The sequence below is a fragment of the Amphibalanus amphitrite genome, unplaced genomic scaffold (genome assembly GCF_019059575.1).
Source record: "Amphibalanus amphitrite isolate SeventyFive unplaced genomic scaffold, NRLGWU_Aamphi_draft 000932F_arrow, whole genome shotgun sequence".
Lineage (NCBI taxonomy): Eukaryota > Metazoa > Arthropoda > Thecostraca > Balanomorpha > Balanidae > Amphibalanus > Amphibalanus amphitrite.
The window spans coordinates 234,129-253,430 of NW_024882426.1; the positions used below are offsets into that span (position 1 = coordinate 234,129).

Below are 19,302 nucleotides of genomic sequence, written 5' to 3' on the forward strand. Positions count from 1 at the left end.
CGGCCATCTTCCACGCGGCAAGTTGTTGTCGGTGACTAGCACAACGTCGCCCACCTGAACTCGTCGGCTCTCTCGCGACCATTTGGTCCTCTTCATCAGGGTTGGCAGATACTCTTTGTGCCAGCATTTCCAAAAGTGCTCTGTGTGGGCCGGCCATTTCGGCCGCCCTCGTCGGAGCCGGGGTCCGCGGATGGTGTTGGCGTCACAGTCGGTAGAGGAGAAGTGAGCGCGTGTATTTCCGAAGAACATGGTTTTATGGTGGGTGTCGGGACGCAAGCACGTGACCGGACGGGCAGCCGGCCAGCGAGCCGGCGGTCCCGTGTCGCTATGCGCCCCAGACACCCAGACAAATACAAAAAAAGGGGGTCCGACATTTGGGGCCTCCATCGGGAGTGGGAGGCATGATTTCCTTCTCCACATATCTTTCCTCCCCCAACAAGCCGACAAAAGGAGGCGACCAATAAGCAATCACGATCCTAACTGCATAGATCCACGTATGACACCGCGCATGGAACGCCAGGTACGACTGCTGCTGCTGCAGGTACGGCTGCTGCGCAGTCGGTGATGGCGTCCGCAGTTGCAGTGTGTGATTCGTGGACCAGATGCAGAGCGACTGAGACAGCCAGACGGGTCGGCGATGAGCGTCCGATCCCATCATGACTATGATCATCCAGCTTTTGCAGACCGTGATGCGTATCGGCGTTTCTCCGTAGTCGATGCTCGGGGAGTCAGATAGTGGCCACTCCCAGATGGGTAACAGAAACTCAAGGACTGTAATAGAAAAAGAACCGAATTAAAATGTGCCGAAACAATGCCCCAACATATACATCATACAAAACAGTCATTCATATTTACAGCTGTACAGTACAACATTTGTACAAAAGGCACGTAGCACTGGGCGACACAAGTGTCGTAATGCTTCCCCAGGCGTGCCACGGAACCCATGGACTTTCAAAGGCCAAAACATTCGGGTCCGTAGGACATTCGAATTTGTTTCCGTGTCCAAGTATTCAAACATGCATCCACATACACTTTTTGTTATAATGTTGTGCTATCGCTGTGCCGGTCAGTGATACATTTTCCCTGGTGTGTGATAACAATTGGGTGATAAAACGGCAGTATGAACTTTGTGAAGGCTGAACATTCATTGGAAGACATCATGGTATAAATGACACGGAAGACATGTTTTTGACACAGCGGATAGCAAAACATTGAATGATTGTTAAAAACGGGCAGTACCGCCGGTCAGTCGATCGAGAGATCGTTTACGTCGCAAAGTGAGTAGTAAGGAGAAAAAAAATTGGGCTAATGAGCCAATGACTAGCAAAAGACCGGTTTTAATAGTACTGCCAAGTGAATTACTTTAACGAATAAATTGAAGAGGCCAATGTTTTTAGTGGGTTAAAGTGTTATTGGAATATCTAACTATTGTGTTAGAACTTACTTAGTTGTTTAATAAAAAATATACGGTTGAAAAAATGAAGTCCTTTTAAAGAGTGGCGTCTTCTGAACGAGTGCATCTGTGTATTACGTCATACCCGTGAAATCGTTTGGGAAGGCATGCATACAGCAATACTTCTAATGTAGTTATATCGCTGGTAAATTGTTGAATTTACAAACTTTCTGTGGACAATTTTTATTGCCACTTATCACTTTCGCTGGTGTAAATTGTTCAGAATGGCCAAAAGTTATTGGTCAATGTTATAGAAGTCATTTTTTTTTTTTACCAGATGACTAAAATTAAAGCTAATCAGTAGTTAGTTCGATAAAGTATACTGTTAATTAATTGGGAATATCGAGAAGCATGCATGTCCTTTGGGTATTATTTGACGCTGCACTCGTTCCGCCACAAGAAGCACGAACCTGAAAAAAGAAACAGGGCTAATGTGTCAGTATCAAGACATTTTTGACATTGCAACATATGTAAAGAAATGAAAGATGGCAACAGCAAGCGACAACATAGGTTTTGGCAATCATACAAATGAGAATCATTCACCTCTCATACTAGCATATATATCGTGGATGCTTTATTTACAATGAATTGAGCTCAATGAAATTGCAATTGCTCACTTCTCCTCTACCGACTGTGACGCCAACACCATCCGCGGACCCCGGCTCCGACGAGGGCGGCCGAAATGGCCGGCCCACAATTAAATTTCAAACATCACAAATAGCAAATAAAATTAATTTAAAGAGAACTCACCTGAAGCCAAAAATCCTCCACCGACAACCAACCACCACCGCTGGCACCAATTGTGGGCCGGCCATTTCGGCCGCCCTCGTCGGAGCCGGGGTCCGCGGATGGTGTTGGCGTCACAGTCGGTAGAGGAGAAGTGAGCGCGTGTATTTCCGAAGAACATGGTTTTATGGTGGGTGTCGGGACGCAAGCACGTGACCGGACGGGCAGCCGGCCAGCGAGCCGGCGGTCCCGTGTCGCTATGCGCCCCAGACACCCAGACAAATACAAAAAAGGGGGTCCGACATTTGGGGCCTCCATCGGGAGTGGGAGGCATGATTTCCTTCTCCACATCTGCAAGCTGCTGAGCATGACGCCATCGTCTCCGGAAACTCAGTTGTTCCCCAGAAAACATGCCTGGAGCGAGACTGGGAGAGTCGCGACCGAGAATCAAATGGTTCGGAGTCAAGGCCTCTGGATCATCTGCATCGGTGCTCACATACGTGAGCGGCCGACTGTTCAACATGAACTCGACCTCCATGAGAACAGTGCTGAGAACTTCATCTGTGACGAGCTGGTTGCCCAGGACGACGCGTAGTGCTCTTTTCACTGAAGACACCAGTCTCTCCCAGCATCCACCCATGTGAGGACTGCCAGGCGGGTTGAAGCTCCACTTGATGTTCTTCTGTGCCATCGTGTTGCTTATTTGTTCGTTGTTCCAGTTTCTGAGAGCATCACGAAGCTCCTTATCGGCTCTCTTGAAACTTTTCCAGTTGTCACTGAATATCTGAGCTGGTTTCCCGCGCCGAGCGATAAAACGGCGGAGTGCTAGCAGGAAACTATCAGTGTCGAGAGACGGGATGGTCTCCAAATGTAGCGCTCTTGACGCCAGACAGGTGATAAGCAAGACGTACCGACGCTCCGTCCTGCGGCCTACACGCACTTGGAGAGGACCGAAAAAATCCAGCCCGACTGAGCTGAAAGCGTGCTGAGAATCAAATCTCGCTTCAGGCAGGTCCCCCATCAGAGGGGCCTGGGGGCGGCTGTGCAGTTTCTTGCAAACGGCGCATCCTCGTAGGTATGACTTGATGGTGCTCCTCGCCTTCGGAATCCAGTACACCTGCCGAAGCTCATTCAGCGTGTGGTCGACTCCCGAGTGAAGCACTTGACGGTGAACTGAAGTCACTATGAGCCGAGTAACCTCGTGTCGTCTTGGTAGGAGAGCCGGGTGCTTGGCTGAGAATGGAAGTTGACTTGCTTGCAGCCGTCCTCCAACTCGAATGACTCCGCTTGAATCCAGCAGCGGCGTAAGCTGAAGCAGAGTGCTACTGACAGACACCGACTTCCCACGAGAGAGCAGGTCGATTTCCGACTTGAATGCGTCCTGCTGAGTTGCTTTGAGGATGTGGATTTCAGCGAGTCGCAGCTCCTCTGCAGACAGTGGTCCGTTGTTGCCACAGTCTCGATACTGAGCTGAGTGTCTGGCGATGAAGTTGCAGGCGAAGCGCAATACCCAGGCGGTAACACGCCTATAGCGGGTCCACGACGAGTGGCGAGCCGGGTCGACCAGCAGTGTCGGAACTGACTGTCCAACGGTCACGGAGCCCACCGTTTTGACTTCAGGATCGCTAGCACTTGGTTGGGCCGTTTTGGGAGCAGAAGGCCATTCAATTTCCGGTCTGTAGAGAAAGTTTGGACCCCGGAACCACCGGCTGTCAGAGTCGATCTCGGAAAGCGGCTGGCCTCTGGAGCATTCGTCCGCTGGGTTCAGGGAACCAGGGACATGCCTCCACTGATATGGTTCCGATCGGCTTCTGATCTCGGCTACTCTGTTTGCGACGAAGGTCTGGAACCGTCGAGCCTCATTGTTGATATAGCCGAGAACTACTTCACTGTCGGTCCAGTAGAACGTCTGGTTCACTTGAATCGTGAGGGCCGACTGTATGCTGTCATGCAGTCGTGTGGCCAAAACCGCGCCCTGCAGCTCTAACCGCACAATGGTCAGCATTTTCAGCGGTGCCACTCTTGTCCGACTCATCACCAGCGAGCAGGCGATTGTGCCGGTCGAGTCGATCTGCCTGAGGTAGCCGACGGCACCGAATGCCGCTTCCGACGCGTCGCTGAAGATATGGAGCTCTCTTCGAACGACTTCACTCTCCGGCGTAGCAAAACAGCGGGGGATCCTCAGTCGGGAGAGCTGCTCAGCTTCCATCTTCCATGCCGTCCATCGATGTGTATCGTTTTCATTCAGCTTAGAGTCCCATGACAGCTGCTGTTTCCAGAGATCTTGCATGAGAAGTTTCGCTCGAAGGGTGAACGGTGCGACCAGGCCGAGTGGGTCAAAGATCGATGCCGTGGTGGCTAGAACTCCGCGTTTGGTAGGCGGGGCAGTGCGTTTTTCTGGTCGATGAACACCGATCATGTCTGTCTCTGGATCCCAGGCTATACCAAGGACACGCTCGGACGGCAGCGGTATGGACATATCTGTTTTGGCATGAGCCCTGTCTTCAGGTGCTACTGACTCCATCACCTCTCGTGAATTGCTGACCCACTTCCGAAGCTTGAATCCACCTTCAGCGACCAGTTTGACGACAGTATGGAGCATCACTTTAGCCGTCTCCACGGAGTTCTCTGATGTAACGAAATCGTCCATATAGAACTGTCTTGCCACTGCAGCGGCCTCATCACGAGAGAGCGTAAGCTCAGAGCCGTTCTTGATGACTAGTTGCAGTGCAAAACTGGCGATTGCTGGTGAGCATTTGGCTCCGAATATCGCTTTGTTCATTTCATACGTGTCAGGAGGTCTGTTCCGCTCCATGTCCCTCCACAAGAAGCTGAGGGCTGGTCGGTCACGCTGTAGAATTTGCACCTGGTGGAACATCTGGTCGATGTCTCCAGCGATTGCGACTGGCCGCTCACGAAACCGAATGAGCAGCCCAGGTAGGTCCTGCAGGAGATCGGGTCCAGTCAACAGGTGATCGTTCAGGGACGTGCCACTGAACTTGGCGGCCGCGTCGAATACGACCCGTATTTTGTCCGGCTTGTTTGGATTGCGAACCGCATGATGTGGCAGGTACCAGCGTTTTGAGCTCGGTTTCAACACTTCCGATTCTTCGAGCTTTCGGGCGTGACCGAGTTGCACGTAGCTTTCGATAGTTTCTTGGTATTTCTTTCTTGTCTCTGGACTTCTATGGAGAGATTTCTCGCTTCGCTCGAGTCGACGGAGCGCACCGAGACGGTTATCCGGCAGCGAGACGTCATCGTCTTTCCACAGCAGTGGGGCTTCAAGACGCCCGTCCACCAGCTCGACCGTTTCTTCAAGGATTTTTAGAGCTCTTTGGTCTTCATACGATGTAGGCTTCACCTTGGAGTGTGTTGTTCCAAAAGTCTCCATGTCCCACCACTTCTGAACCAGGTTGGTCAGATCGAGGTCCTGTGCTGGGCTCCGATGAACATGCATCACGTGATGTTCTGACGATGGAACGAGGTTTGTTATCGTTCCGGTCAAAGCCCATCCAAAGTGCGTCTTTATGGCCACAGGCTGGCCAGGCTCTCCGATTCGAACCTCGCGCTGGATGATTCCTTCGATAATGTTTGCTCCAAGAAGGACCTCCACCTGCTCTGGCCTCGGAAGCGCGACGTCAAGCCCCTCCACATGACGCCACTGCGAACGTGCTGAGCTGCTGATGTATGGCACGGGAATATTCAGCCTCGGTACTGTCCACACTTCATTTGCCATGACTTCTGTTTCTTCCGATTCCCGAGCCAGGGGGGTGATTTTCATGGACGTTCTCAGAGCGATTCTCTGTGGCCCGGCTCCTTCGATACTGTTAAGACGGAGCGACTCCGATTCACCCGTCAGTTTGAGCTTTTTCGCCAGATTTTCCGTGCACAGCGAGGTCTGTGCACCGGAATCGAGAGCGGCGAATGTGTCGATGTAGCTGTGTTCGCCATGTACACGCACAGGTACTATTTGTAGCAGTGTCGTCCCTCCGAGACCTGAGGCTGCTGCCACTGTTCTGTTTGAACGTTCCTCAGTGCCGGCTGCACGAGAGAAGATTCTTTCGCTGCCGTGGAGCAGGTGATGGTGCCTTCCCTGGCACCTGTTCTCTCCGCATTTTTGCGTGGATCGGCACTGCCGAGACCGATGATCGGGCTGAAGACAGAGGAAGCAGCGCCCGCTTTCAGCGACAAACTTAGCGCGGTCATTTGGCGATTTTTGCAGGAAGGACGGACAAACGGCGAGATCGTGTCGCTCCCCACAGCAGCAGGGCTGCTCGTTGTGACTGACTTGCTGTCGACGTGTTGCGCTCTTGTCGCTGACCTCAGGAGTCGTCGTTACAGCAACCGATGTCGAGTGAGTGCGGGGCGCGCGCCTGAAGTCAGAACTGGGGCGTGCCATGTTGCGATCTTGCGGCTGAGCAGGAACGGCCATTGCGATTCGAACTTGTAGTCCCAGCCAGCTATCAAAGTGTGTCATGTTTGGGCGCTCCGGCTCCATTTTGATGACCTCACGTCCCCACTCTCTTTTCAAGTCATTCGGAAGTTTGAAAATGATGCGACGTAGGTTCTCAGTACTGTTAAGGTCTCCGTGGAAACCCATGGCGTTCAGCACTGTGACCGCGGAGTGAACGGCGGCGTGTAGCTTTTCCAGCATGACCGGGTCCACATTTTTCATTGGAGACGTGTTGAAGACGGCACTGAGGCTTGCGCTCACGATATCGTCTTCTCTCCCGAATCGTTTCATCAGAGCTTGTAGAGCGGAAGGATACAGCGCTGCATCGAACATCATTCCTTCGACAGCCTGCTTAGCTAGACCAGTTACGGATGCCTGGAGATGGGCGAGTTTTTCAGCGTCCGATAGGCCTGGCTGGTCGTGGATGAGCGATTTAAAAAGGCCAATCCACTGGGGCCACTCAGTGGCCTTACCGCTAAACTTTGGGAGCTGAATCTGCGGGACACTCCGATAGCCCGAGTGACCATTTCTCGGCGGTTCTGTGTCTTGTGGCCTGTTCGCAGCTTCCAATATCCATGATGTAGCTGTCTGACCCCGAGTCAGCTCCGGCGCCGGCCGATTACCAGTTTCCGTTTGAGACTTATCAGCCACAGGGGTGTCAGCTTCGATTGCAAGTCCTTCTTCTGCTGTTCCAACTCGTTCTTGTTCTTGAGAAGGTCCAGCGAGTTCGTTTTCGCCGTCAAAATCGTGCCGCCGTTCCCACTGAAGTTCATTTTCTGCTGCCTTACGCAGCTCCGCTTCTCTTGCTGCGAGATGTGCAGCATCTCTGGCTTCGGCGATTCGTGCCTCTCGATCTATCTCTCGTCTCTGCCTCTCTAAGTTCTCTTTCAGCTCGTCTCTTTTTCTTTCTTCTTCTATCCGTAGTTCGAGCTGACTGAGCTCCATTCGTTTCAGGGATGCTCCGATTTCGGCTTCCTTTGCGGCCGCAGATCGACTTGACCGACTGGAGACAGCAGACTGTGACTTCGAAGTTGTTTTGCTTGTTCCTGACTCTGACGACGCTAATTCCCCACGGGATCTGAAGTGTTCACGAATGCGTTCACAAATCTTCTGATGTGCTTCTTCGACGTCTGTCATGTATTCTTCGGTCTGATCCTTTTCACGGTCGTCATCTTTCAGGCTGTCCGTGTAGCTGTCATTCACTTCACTTACAGCGTCTAGAGCCTCATCAAGCTCTTTAAGTAAGCCTTCGATTTGGCTTCGGCTTCCCGATGTGTCGACCAAAGTATCAGCCCGTTTACACAGTCTTGTAAACTGAGCCTTCTTTCGACTTCTCAGTTTTCTTAACGAAGCACTATCCATTGTCGGAAAGACAATTACAAAAACAGACTGTGCAAAAGGCTTACGTTACAGCTCGAGAAGGGCATGCCTCATGCTCATTACGTTAAACGTCAGAGACATGCAAAATCGAGCGCAAGTATTTCACGATATCGAACGTTAAGCGATCCGGCCCGGAGGACCAAAAAATGTCGCGAATTACTTTGACATTTCCGATGATACGAACGAGTACGTTACGTTAGATCGTTTAAATCGATGTGTTAAAACGAGCGAATCGAAACGTATTTACCGGATCACTTCATAATGTATTCACACTCGCCAAATTCTATCGACCTCATTTTCGAAACTATCATTTTTACGCACATTCGTTGACCTCGGCACGTGACCTATAACAAATTCTGGCATAGGCTCGTGCGCCCATTTTCGGGGAGCCACAGAGTCGGCGACACGGTTATTGGCTATAAATGAATGTAGTCGATTCATCTTTGTAATATAATCCGTTTCTCACGATTTCCATGGCCCAATTAACCCCAAATAAAGCCCCAATTAACAAACAAACAAACACGATTTCCATGGCGGCATTTACCGCAACTCCGAAGCTTCAAACCTTTCAGAGAACACACATTGGGTGAGGTTTGTCAATGTGTAGCTTATCAGGGCCTGTGTTGGGGCTCTTCAATTAATGACGTTATTTGCATTGTGGTCATTGATGTCTATTCCATAATTCGATGCTGCAATTCTTTGGATATGATTATAAAGACAGATGTTTATAATTGGAATACAATGGGCTGGCGCGGGAAGTTATTTGTTTGTGCTTGCTCAGCACCTTCACTTAAATTCAGGTCGCTGTAAATCAGCTGCCATTCGTAGGCTGGACAAGCGCGCCGGTACCACCCAGTTTTCATTTACTGGATCTCCTTCCGAGCACATCTCTTCCCAAGACTCGGTCCGCTGGGGATCCGACCCGCACTCGACGCGCGTCACCCGCCAACAATCGATTCCCTATAACGAGCCTTATAAATCCGGCGAGCTGCAGAGACGGCAATCACATTTGCATTTTATGCTAGGAATGAATCTACTTAACGGGCGAAAAGTCTACTCAGCGTTTCAAGTAGGTTGATGTATATGACACCTAAATCTTTTGTGGGATGCGTTTCCAGCGTCAAAATATGCATAAGTCACACCAATCTTCCCGACATAAACACTTGGTTATATACAAAACCTCTTATTGATAAAATATACCGACAGTTATAGTGTCGGGCTGTCACTATTGTTTGTTTCACTGCAGCGCTCTTTGGAATGCTAAAACGTTTGAAACATTATTGCTGCTCCCCCATCGCTGAATTACATGAGTACGAATATGAATGCCCTGGTCGTGGCTCGAATTCCCTGCTGCCTGAGTGCAGCACTTGCCACTTTTGTTGAAGCTGCTGTGTATTCGGCATTGTTAAGTGCCAATGCCGTCGGTCTGTGGTGCTTTCTAAAATGTGTTGTTCATGTGTGCCGTCCGTGGTCCTCTGAACTTGGCTGGCCGGCGACATCAGTTGGGGAAACTACGAGGAGCCAATCAAAAATTGGATTAGCCAATCAGCGACTGGAGTGGGCGGGGCGATGACCATATATGGTCATAAAATCAGACAACTTCATCTTTTCAATGAATTTTAGCATTCAAATGAAAAAATAAGGCATAAGAATGTTTTTAACCACACAAGGCCTACACTCACCCGGTGCATAATTAACTGGCGGCTCTAAATCGCAGAGTTACAACGCAAGGTCAAACCGTGATTGGCAAATATGGCGGATTGAAACAGACGCGCCAAAAAATGTAAGCAGTACCGTGATTTAAAAATGTCATTATTTTTATTATTTTGTTTATGGTTTTTCTAATTCTGGTTAAGTTATTATTTTAAAATTAAATATATTTGTTTATTGTAATTAAATTAAATCTTTAAACAATTTTCTTTCATAAAACCAATCCATTTTTTGAATGGCCAGCTGATTGTGACGCCCAGAACCTGCAGAAAAGCCGTTTTCCTTTCGCCATTTTCGAGTCAATTCGCCGAATTTAATCAAATCACGCTAATTCCTAGTGAAAAATGGAAGCCTTTTCTCTCCAATAAGTGGACGCGATACCGCAAGTACCGGCTTGTTATACCGTTTTTACCCTTACTAGCGGGGGCTGCATTTATGTCCATATATGGTCATCAAAAGTCCATTTATTGACCAATTAATTTTTTGACATTCGCCTCGTAGTTTCCCCAACTGACATCCCCGCTGCACAGCATGCCTGGACTCCGAGCGGGGACGGGGGCGGGCGGAGGGGAGGGCGGGGGCGGGACGCGTGTAGCCCGTCCAGCTGCAGCCGGCATTAGTGACGCCCTAACTGCCGGCCGCTATGGCGACATAATGGCCTGGAAATGCCAGGCGCGCAGCAAAATCGCCAGCCGTTACAACTGATGTCACTTTGTACTGCTGTCGACGCGCTCTGGATTTGTTGGAACGCCGCCTGCTGTGATCTGTTTTAACAATCGTCTTTATTTTTGTCTGTTTCAGGAATGCAAGGGAATAAGGAGAATGAATGCAACCCAAACATGGCTGGGGTAAGTACTCCTGCTCGCCATCAAACTCATCACTTTTAATTGAGCACCAATCTCATCATTCCGCCGACCTCTACCGAACCGCAGCATCGTCCGCCACTCGGGTTTCGGCCCGCTCCGATCCAATTCACTCACGCTGACACGCTGACGTTCGATGGGCGCCGCTCGCGCTCTCCGGCCGGCCGGCGCGCCCCCAATAAACAGATCGAACGCCGACCAAGCTCGACGGCGATCGGGTCGGGTCATCGCTGGACTGCCGCCGCTGGTGTCGGGCGATCGGGCGACGGGCTGGGTGTGTGGCTTCAGACGTCGAGTGGTCTGGTGGGGACGTGCCGGCCGTTCTGGCTCGTCTGGGTGATTGGACGTTTGGGAAATGTCAGAGTAATTGATTGGGAAAGGTGAGAGGTGGAGCTATTGGGAGTCAATGTTTGCCACAACTCTAGACAATAGTAAGAATGAAAAATCATTTTTCACCCTGTGTGTCGTAAGTTAAAAACACCTTTTTTATTTTCACCCATTTTTATTTTATACCTATTTTTTTCTGGGCATTTTTATTTCGCAAGCCATGTTCCTTTTCGTTGAAAGGTAACTCGGCTGCCTGTCCCCTGTAATGGTATGAAGGAATTTCTAGGTAAGACCCAGTTTTCTGGCCGACTTCCCAGCGAGACCAGCAGTCTGCCTGTACTGTCCCCAGGGGCCCGGCGATCCCCTCCGATCCCCAGCCACCACCGCCGTGCCGTGTTGGCCGCCCGATCCCGGGCAGCCACAGACCGCGGCTAAAGCAATTACCGTGCGGCGTGCTGCAGTCCCGCGGGACGCCGAAATTCCATCAAAACGGGAGGCACTCGGCAGTCACACAGCGCTGACAAAATTACCGACCGTTCAGAACTAATGGCGCAAAACGCCAGCCCATATGAACCCACTTGAAATGGATGGAACCAATATGAAGACATCAGTCATTCCGAGGCCGTTTGTATTACTGGCTGTGCTGTTATGCCCGGCGCCACTGTTGGGAAATAAGCAGCGAACAAGCCGGCTGGTGTGGCTGAGCGGGTCCGCTGCTGTGGCGGACTCGCTACCCTCCTGGTCAGAGAGGAGACGACCGCGGTGCACAGCTGTGGCAGACGGCGGATCGGTCCCGGCGGGCCTGCCGAGGCGGCCGTATCATTCTCTAACCATTGCACTCAGCACATCGGAAGTTGGTGGTTGGTTGGCTCACTAGACGTATCTTTTTACCCTATAGTCTCATAGCTTGTCTCTGACATGTCATATATTTTACTGCCTCCGCATCATCACCATATTTCCCCGCCGATTCATCATATGAACACCAGCCATGTTTTCATTTAAACCGTCTCGTTCCTTCGAGCCCTCTCCTCGTCTTGCTAACAAACACTTCACGGCTCTCCTGAGTAGCCGACACCGCGGTTTTGGCAGGCTGCCGTTGGTCGCTCATCATTACACGGTGCTCGATAGAGACGGGCTAGGCCTGGGGACGGGATAGCGGCCGAGACGCGTCGCGACGATGACACTTTATTACCACAGGGGAGGAACGCGGACGGGTGACACGTGGTATGATAAAGTCCTTTGTGTTAGAGACGAGTAAGGCAAATTTGAGCCTTATAAGCTACTAACGGGGAGGGTCCACGTCAAAACAGCTAGTGACTATTGAGCTAGTGACTTTTGAGCTAGTACAAAAGAGCTAGTGCTTCAAAACAGCTAGTGACAACACAGCTAGCGCCAAAATAGCTTGTAATACAAAATAGCTAGTGCATTAAACCAGTAAAACGCCTTTTGGGCGAAGAACGAGCGAGCGAGATAGTGAGCCCTGCACGTGCGGAAGGGCGAGAGGGTGCTTCCAACGGGCTTCCGCAAAGCACCCTTCTAACTGGTCGCTAGCGGTGTGCCAAATTTGAACGCAATCGGCCCAGCCGTTCCTGAGATCTGGAAGCGGCATTCTGCACGTGCGCACGTGCAAACGGGGTCCAAAATGACTTTTGCACGGCACCCTACTAACTGGTCCCCAACCGTGTACCAAATTTGAGCGCAATCGGCCCAGCCGTTCTCGAGATCTGGAAACGCCCCCTGCACGTGCGCACGTGCAGTAGCACCCTAACCGCAACACATGGGAATGCATTGCCTGGTGGGTGCCTACCTGTATGCCAAGTTTCAGCGAAATCGCCCCAGTAATTACCAAGTTACTGAAATGGGAACAAATTTGGCACCTCTTATTGTTGTATTTTGCACGTGCACTGGGAGTGACCCACATGCATCGAGAGTATCCTATTTTGGGTAGAAGGGATGCTGCTACCCTATAAAAATTACCGCAAGTCAATCGCCCAAGCGGCTGCTGAGATATGAGCCTCTCAAAATCACTACTTTTGCAAAACAGCTTGAACACCCTTGACTTTTCACGTGGCACGTGCCACGACGGTCACTGAGATGTATCAAAAGTAGTCAATTACGGGGTAGAAGGGATGGGGCTACCCAACAAAAAAGACCGCAGGCCAATCGGTCCAGCGGTTGCTGAGATATAAGCCTCTCAAAAGCGTTACAGGCCGGGCCGGGCCGGGCCGGGCCGGGCCGGGCCGGGCCGGGCCGGGCCGCTCATACTGAGATTTTCCCGTTATATTGAAAAGACTCACTTCGCTCGCTGCGCTCGCTCGCTCGTAATCAGCAGTGACTAAACAGCTAGCGTCAATATACTAGGTGCGTTCAATAAGTAAGTTCCGGAGAGCAATTACATAAAATTCACGCGGTCTACGCACGTGATTTTTTCAGGGATTAGAAATCAGACCTTTATGTCGAAGTGACCGCATTTTCAGCTTCTTATTCCATTTCTGTGACGATATGAAGCAGATCAAATAACACCATTTTTTAGACTGCTTTAGAAATGGCATCGGCCACCCGAGAGGATCAACGTTCAGTGATACGATTCCTTGCTATCCAGGGCTAGCCGGCGGCTAACATCCACGCCAACTTCGTGAATGTGTACGGGAGCCATGCTCTTAGGGATTCCGCAGTTCGGAAGCGGAAGAAAAAGTTTGGGGAGGGGAGGGAGAGCGTGCGCGACCTGGCACGTGCAGGCAGGCTGAGGACGATGGACACAGCCACTGACATCGCCAAAGTGGAGGAGATGGTGATGGCCAACAGAAAGATTACTGTCCAGGCGATAACAGAAAGCCTAAACATAAGCCTACGCCAGGATCATTAGAGACCATCTCCTGCGAGTGATCGCCAGTTGCCGCCCCGGGAAGGCCCGTGGTCGGTTCATCCTCCACCAGGATTGCGCGCCTTCTCACCGTGCCCTCGTGGCGAGGGATGCCCTGCAGGCAGAGGGCATCGAGGTGCTCTAACACCATCCCTACTCTCCAGACGTTGCACGCAGTGACTATTGGCTGTTCGCAGACATGAAGAAAAATCTCCGGGGCCGGAGGTTCGGCTCGCGGTCTGCACTCGGGTCTGCTTTTTACCAGTATGGCGAAAAGACCCTCACTCAAAGCTTCCGTGCGGCCATCCGGGACCTGGCCAAACGATGGGACCGATGCGTTCGCCTGCAGAGCGAGTTCGTCGAGCCGTGAGCCATGTTTGGTTCAGATGTGCCAAAAAATAAAAGAGTTATATCAAAACGGAACTTACTTATTGAACATACTGGTAGCTAGTAGAGCAAAATAGCTAGTGCTTCATTATAGCTAGTCATAAGCGTAGGAACCATGGGTGCAGTGGGTGCAGTTGCACCCACAATAATTATCCAGTGGGTGCAGACAATGTATTCTGCACCCACAATAATCTGGAACAAAAACCCCTTTTCTCATCAACACTACTTCCCATGCAGCACAACAAATTCAGGATAGTTTGCCCACTTTCCACCTTTAGAAGCGTTTGCTACTGTGATGGTCTTCAAAACTTACATTTGCGCTCAAGTAAAAAAGGAAGCAACGGAACACATGTGATTGAACACATACCGATGACCCACTTTCAAAAGTTTTAGCCCGATACCTATCTTCGAAAATGGCTAAGTTAGCCGCATTTAGGTACTTTTTGCGGTAGTCAATATTGACATTATCAACGCTTCTAAATACACTTATCATCGGTAGGTACCTTTTCGACATGGTACACCCTCAAAGCTCACAAGGAGCCTCCGCTCGGGTGCCGCTCCCTACCCCCTCCCCCCCCCCCGGCTTCACCGGCCATGGCTGGATTTCTGCACCCATGCACCCACAATGTTTCCACAATGGAAGGTAGTTTCGTGATAAATTATGACCAGGAACATATTTTTTGGCGATTCTGTTGTAGAAATATAGTTGATTTCGTCCCATTGAATTATTTCAGCGGTATCGTCGATACCGCTTATCGACATTTCATGGTTCTGATGGATGCAGAAAGACGGCCGTTGTTCTCTTTGCACCATTCTGTTCGCTCTTACATTTAAGTTTGGCCATTGGAATTATAGTTTGCGCTGTGATATAAATTGTTAATATAGTCTGTCCTCTCGTCAGTACCACATCGTTTTGACGCCATAATCGAAGCAGCCTATCGAAACGCTCGCAGCTTGCCTGATTCTCCATAGATGGCGCTAGTGTGGTACGCCTGGTATGTATGCTGTACCGCACAGCAGCAGGCGGCCTTTCTGTGTTCGCTGAGGGTGAGGAGATACAACACGCTTTATTGATCGTGTTTTGGAATGAGGGAAAGTGCTCTTTCTTGTTCGTGGTTGGGGAGATGTAATGTATTATTGTTGTCCGTATTCGATAACGAAAGAGATTGGAGTGCTCCTGGTGCGGGACTTTAGTCGGTTAGTTGGTAGACCTGCTGGTACGGGACCGCAAGTGGTGTGTGTCTGTCGCTTGCTGTGCAGTGTGGCTGTGGGCGGTAATTGTGACCCTGCCTGGCTCAAGGGAAGTGCGTAGTACTTCCCCGGCTGGTGAGTGTGACCCGGTCGCGGCTGGGAGAGGTGCGTAGTACTTCCCCGGCCGCCCGGGTGAGTGGTGGCGCCGATCGTCGCGCCCATTACGCTGATTGTGTGGTGGCGCGCGCCGTCGACAGCCGGGGCGCAGGGTGTCGGGTGTCGGTGGCCGGGTGTCGGGTGTCGACGGAGGGGGAGGGGTGATGGGAGAGGGCCAGGATGGCGGGAGGGAGTGGTGGCCGGTGGGTTGGGAGGTGACGGGGCTGTGCTGCTGGTTTTGAGGTGGATGAGTTTGGGGATGGATATTTGTTGGTGGTGTAGGGGAGAGTGGGGTAATTTGGCCGGTGGTGTAAATTGGCCGCCCCCACCTGTACGAAAGCTGATAAAAGTGAATGAAATAACTTAAGTCTCTATTCATTTGTCATCGGCAAAACTAACTCGAGAACAAATGTCAAAACTTTTCCCCTCTTTGTTTTATTCAAAATTAATAAAAGGTGAATTACGTTAGAAAATGGTAACTTTTACTTCCGTTTAAAAATTTGTATAACATGTAGTATTTGGGCTGTAAACGAATTAAAACATTATAGCGCCATTTTTTAGGGTGTTCAGCGGTTCCAAGAGCAATTTCATCTAGTTCTGTACAGCCATGACGACTTTATAGACAAAAAATTTCAGAATGGCAATGTGGGGTTATTTGGCCGGGACAAGCGGGGCAACTTGGCCGGTGCGCTCAGAGTCACTATGCTGGGACGGCCGAGTTGTCATGGTCAATTATACCATAAAGGACATAATTCATAACCAACTTTGACTACCTTGATGCCATATTTCCTATTGGACAGCTGTAAGGGCATGTGACGTCATCAAAGGTTAACTAACGTTTTTTTGCTAATAAATACTTACAGAAAAAGATACAGCCGCGCAAATGGTCTCATTGTGTTCAGCTCGTTAAGGCGCATCGAATGATATACATGATGACCTTGAACTCACGTAACCTTGAGGTCAAGCGACCTGAGGTAACGTGACCTGAAGCCAACCTTGACCTTGACCTTGACCTCTCGAGGTCAACACACACATGTTTCGATGCGGAATGACGAGAGAATTACGATGGTGTTTTTAGTTTTTGCCTAACTTGATTACTTCAAAAGTTATTCGTAAAAAAACTGTCATCGCATCTAGAGCCGCTATTTTGACTATTTTTGACCCCTGTGACGGCTGAGTCAACCTCCAAAATGCTTCAAATGCGTCGTAGGACACGCGTCATTGCTGAATGTGAAGCTGACTCGCCTATAACAAAAATCACGGCCTCAAACTAACACCGGCCAAATTGCCCCACACCCCCGGCCAAATAACCCTGCTAGTGGGGCAATTTGGCCGCTTTGCAGACCTTTGTAATGCGCCACAATTTCAATATAAGTAGTTACACAATCATTTCAAGTTTACTCTCCAAGAAAGTAAAATGTACGCCACACCTGTCAGCGTTGAGAAAATGCAGAAATGTGTTGTCGATTTTTAGTTACAGCGTTTTCTAAAAAAAAACGGCCAAATTACCCCACTCTCCCCTACCGTCATGCTTTATTGAAGCGTTTGGATGATCACTGATCTGTGATAAGCATGGACCTCGTCTTCTCCAGTATATTTTTGGTGAAAAGTTATCGGTTTCAGAAGCGTTAACGTATGGTGCAGCATGACTGTCCCATAGAATTTGCGCTATTGACCTTGTCTGATCGTACCTTTCCTAATCTGACTTCACCTGACCTGATGTGACCTGTTCTCTTCAGCAGGGAGACGGAATTCTGAAGCGGCCGTCGGACGCTCTCGATGACAGTGGTGAGTGTTAGTTGCTTTCAATTGCTGTCATGCTTTCAATTACGTCATCCAGACTTAATGCGTACATATGATTCGTTTTGTCAATGGAAACGCAATTATAAAAGGAAGTCTTAGCATCATGTTAAAGGTCATCACATCCCATGCCGTGTGTTCATTCAGTGCAGTGTGATAACCTACCTGTCGTGTTTTGTCATTTGTCCCACGTCTGCCGCCCCAATTATCGTCCGTCTGACTGTGTTTGGGCACAGGGTGTCTGATGGACGACTTAGCGACCATTTGTCTGTCACCGTCCACCCCGTTCGGCAGAAATATCGCGCCGCTGGCTATTAGGTGTCGGGATTAATGGCTTACGCCGGTGGTATCGTACCAGCAGAGTGCGGTATGACACCGTCGTGCCCCCCGGACATGCCGATTATATGGCCCCGTTGGAAATGGATGGTGCACTGCGTCTTATTATTTGATTGTAGCCAGTTTTTAGTACGGCGGTTTCTGTGAGACTGGTGGTCGGAAATGTCACCTAGGGAGCCATTTGTCGATGACAAGTGGCGATACAATGTCATCAAGCACCAATCGTTCAATCGTTGTTAGAAATATGTGGAATGACCAGCGACGCCAGGTTGTTTTATGAACTGGAAGTCTACAATGGCAACGTCCATACACAAGTCTGGCATTGTAGCACCATCTAACCACTTTGAGTGGTTTTCTGACGCGATTCATCATTCGTATTGAATTGCTTTCCATGCTCACGGATATGATCGGTGCATTCAAGTCAGCGCTCATCAGTCTCGTGTTCCAATGATTTGTTTCACGCTCTGGAGAGGATCCTTCCGAATTGATTGTTTTACTTCATGAAACGTTGTCGCGCACGACCGCCGTTTTGTCCAACGGAGCGTTCTTCTCTGACGGCTCCGAAGATCTATCGGTCGGCCCCAGGACTAACGTATATACGATCGTTGCGCCTTTAAACGCTCATCAATTACAGTTGGGCTTAGACATCTAGTGCCCGATTTAGGACTCACCTGCCGTGAAATGTGAGGGTGGCACTCGCAATAGCACCGCCGTTAGCTCCGGGTCTTGACCGGATCTTGGCTCTATGTGTAGTGACAGTAGAGCGGTGATTTTTTGGGCGCGGTCGGGTGCGCTCGTCGCGGCTGGGGGCACAGGGAGGTGATGTGTCTCGCACAGGGATACTGATGGTGACAACCTAAATTAGGTAAATGTACGGAATAAAAGGAACTCTTGTCATTGATGAACGACTAGCGGATGCCAAGCACTTCTGTTGAGGATCTCTTGATGTGGTTGTATTTTTTCTATGCTTCGACGCTTAAAGCACACATTCATTTTTCATATGGATGCAACTTATCTGGTGTTTCCTAACTAACTACTTTTACTTGTTTTCCCTTACTATTATTATTCATGGTCAGGTATCAGTACTCGAACAAACTTTTTTAGCGCCATCGAGGCCGGGTCGCGAATGCCACCATTCGCTGTGGGTGGGCGGCCACTCGGCCCGTCCACCCCGCCGCGCCGGCTGGCGATGGACCGCCCGAACTCAGGCCACCGCTGTAAATCACCGCTGCCGAGCGCCATCAGTGACGAATTCATGGCGTCGACGCAGCGCCGGCCGTCACCCGCCGACAGTATCAAACTAGGTCAACGCGAGCTCATTTGCCGGACGTGTGAGATGGGCCAGCTCCATTTCCGCCATCTGGTATCAGTCGAATTCGAGCGATTCGCTGTTCAGTCACCCATTACCGAACTCAGTCGGTCAGTTTCACGAGGACGTTTTGCGTTGTTGGGGTATTATCTGTTCAGTGCCACATCACTCTTATCGGGCTAACGCACCTCGTACAGTTTAAAACGAAACTGCCGCCAGCATTTTAGTTTCCACACTCGCCCTGTGCCGAGTTACAAGGCACAGCACTACACGGAGCCGCAGTCGGTAACGATTAGAAACTGCCGACCCGCCCCGTTTGGTTACCAGACGAGCCACAAGGATCGTGTG

General features: G+C 50.2%; 1 protein-coding gene and 1 long non-coding RNA gene across 3 annotated transcripts; one reads left to right on the forward strand and one right to left on the reverse strand.

Moving 5' to 3' along the window:
- Positions 1–215: 215 nt before the first annotated feature.
- LOC122368227 lies at positions 216–8,411 on the reverse strand. Of its 2 annotated transcripts, XM_043341960.1 has the most exons (3): positions 2,204–8,411; positions 1,445–1,863; positions 216–771 (listed from the first exon to the last, which is right to left on the reverse strand). In XM_043341960.1, the coding sequence occupies exons 1-2, from the start codon at positions 7,992–7,994 to the stop codon at positions 1,823–1,825; spliced, it is 5,832 nt and encodes a 1,943-aa protein (XP_043197895.1). In that variant the 5' UTR covers positions 7,995–8,411; the 3' UTR covers positions 216–771; positions 1,445–1,822. The 2 variants fall into 2 exon arrangements, 1 of the variants encoding a protein (XP_043197895.1); XR_006254202.1 differs by lacking the exon at positions 1,445–1,863.
- A 2,125-nt stretch (positions 8,412–10,536) lies between these two features.
- Positions 10,537–17,890, forward strand: LOC122368228. Its single transcript, XR_006254203.1, has 3 exons — positions 10,537–10,570; positions 17,249–17,297; positions 17,546–17,890. It is a non-coding gene; the product is annotated as an uncharacterized LOC122368228 (long non-coding RNA).
- Positions 17,891–19,302: the final 1,412 nt, after the last annotated feature.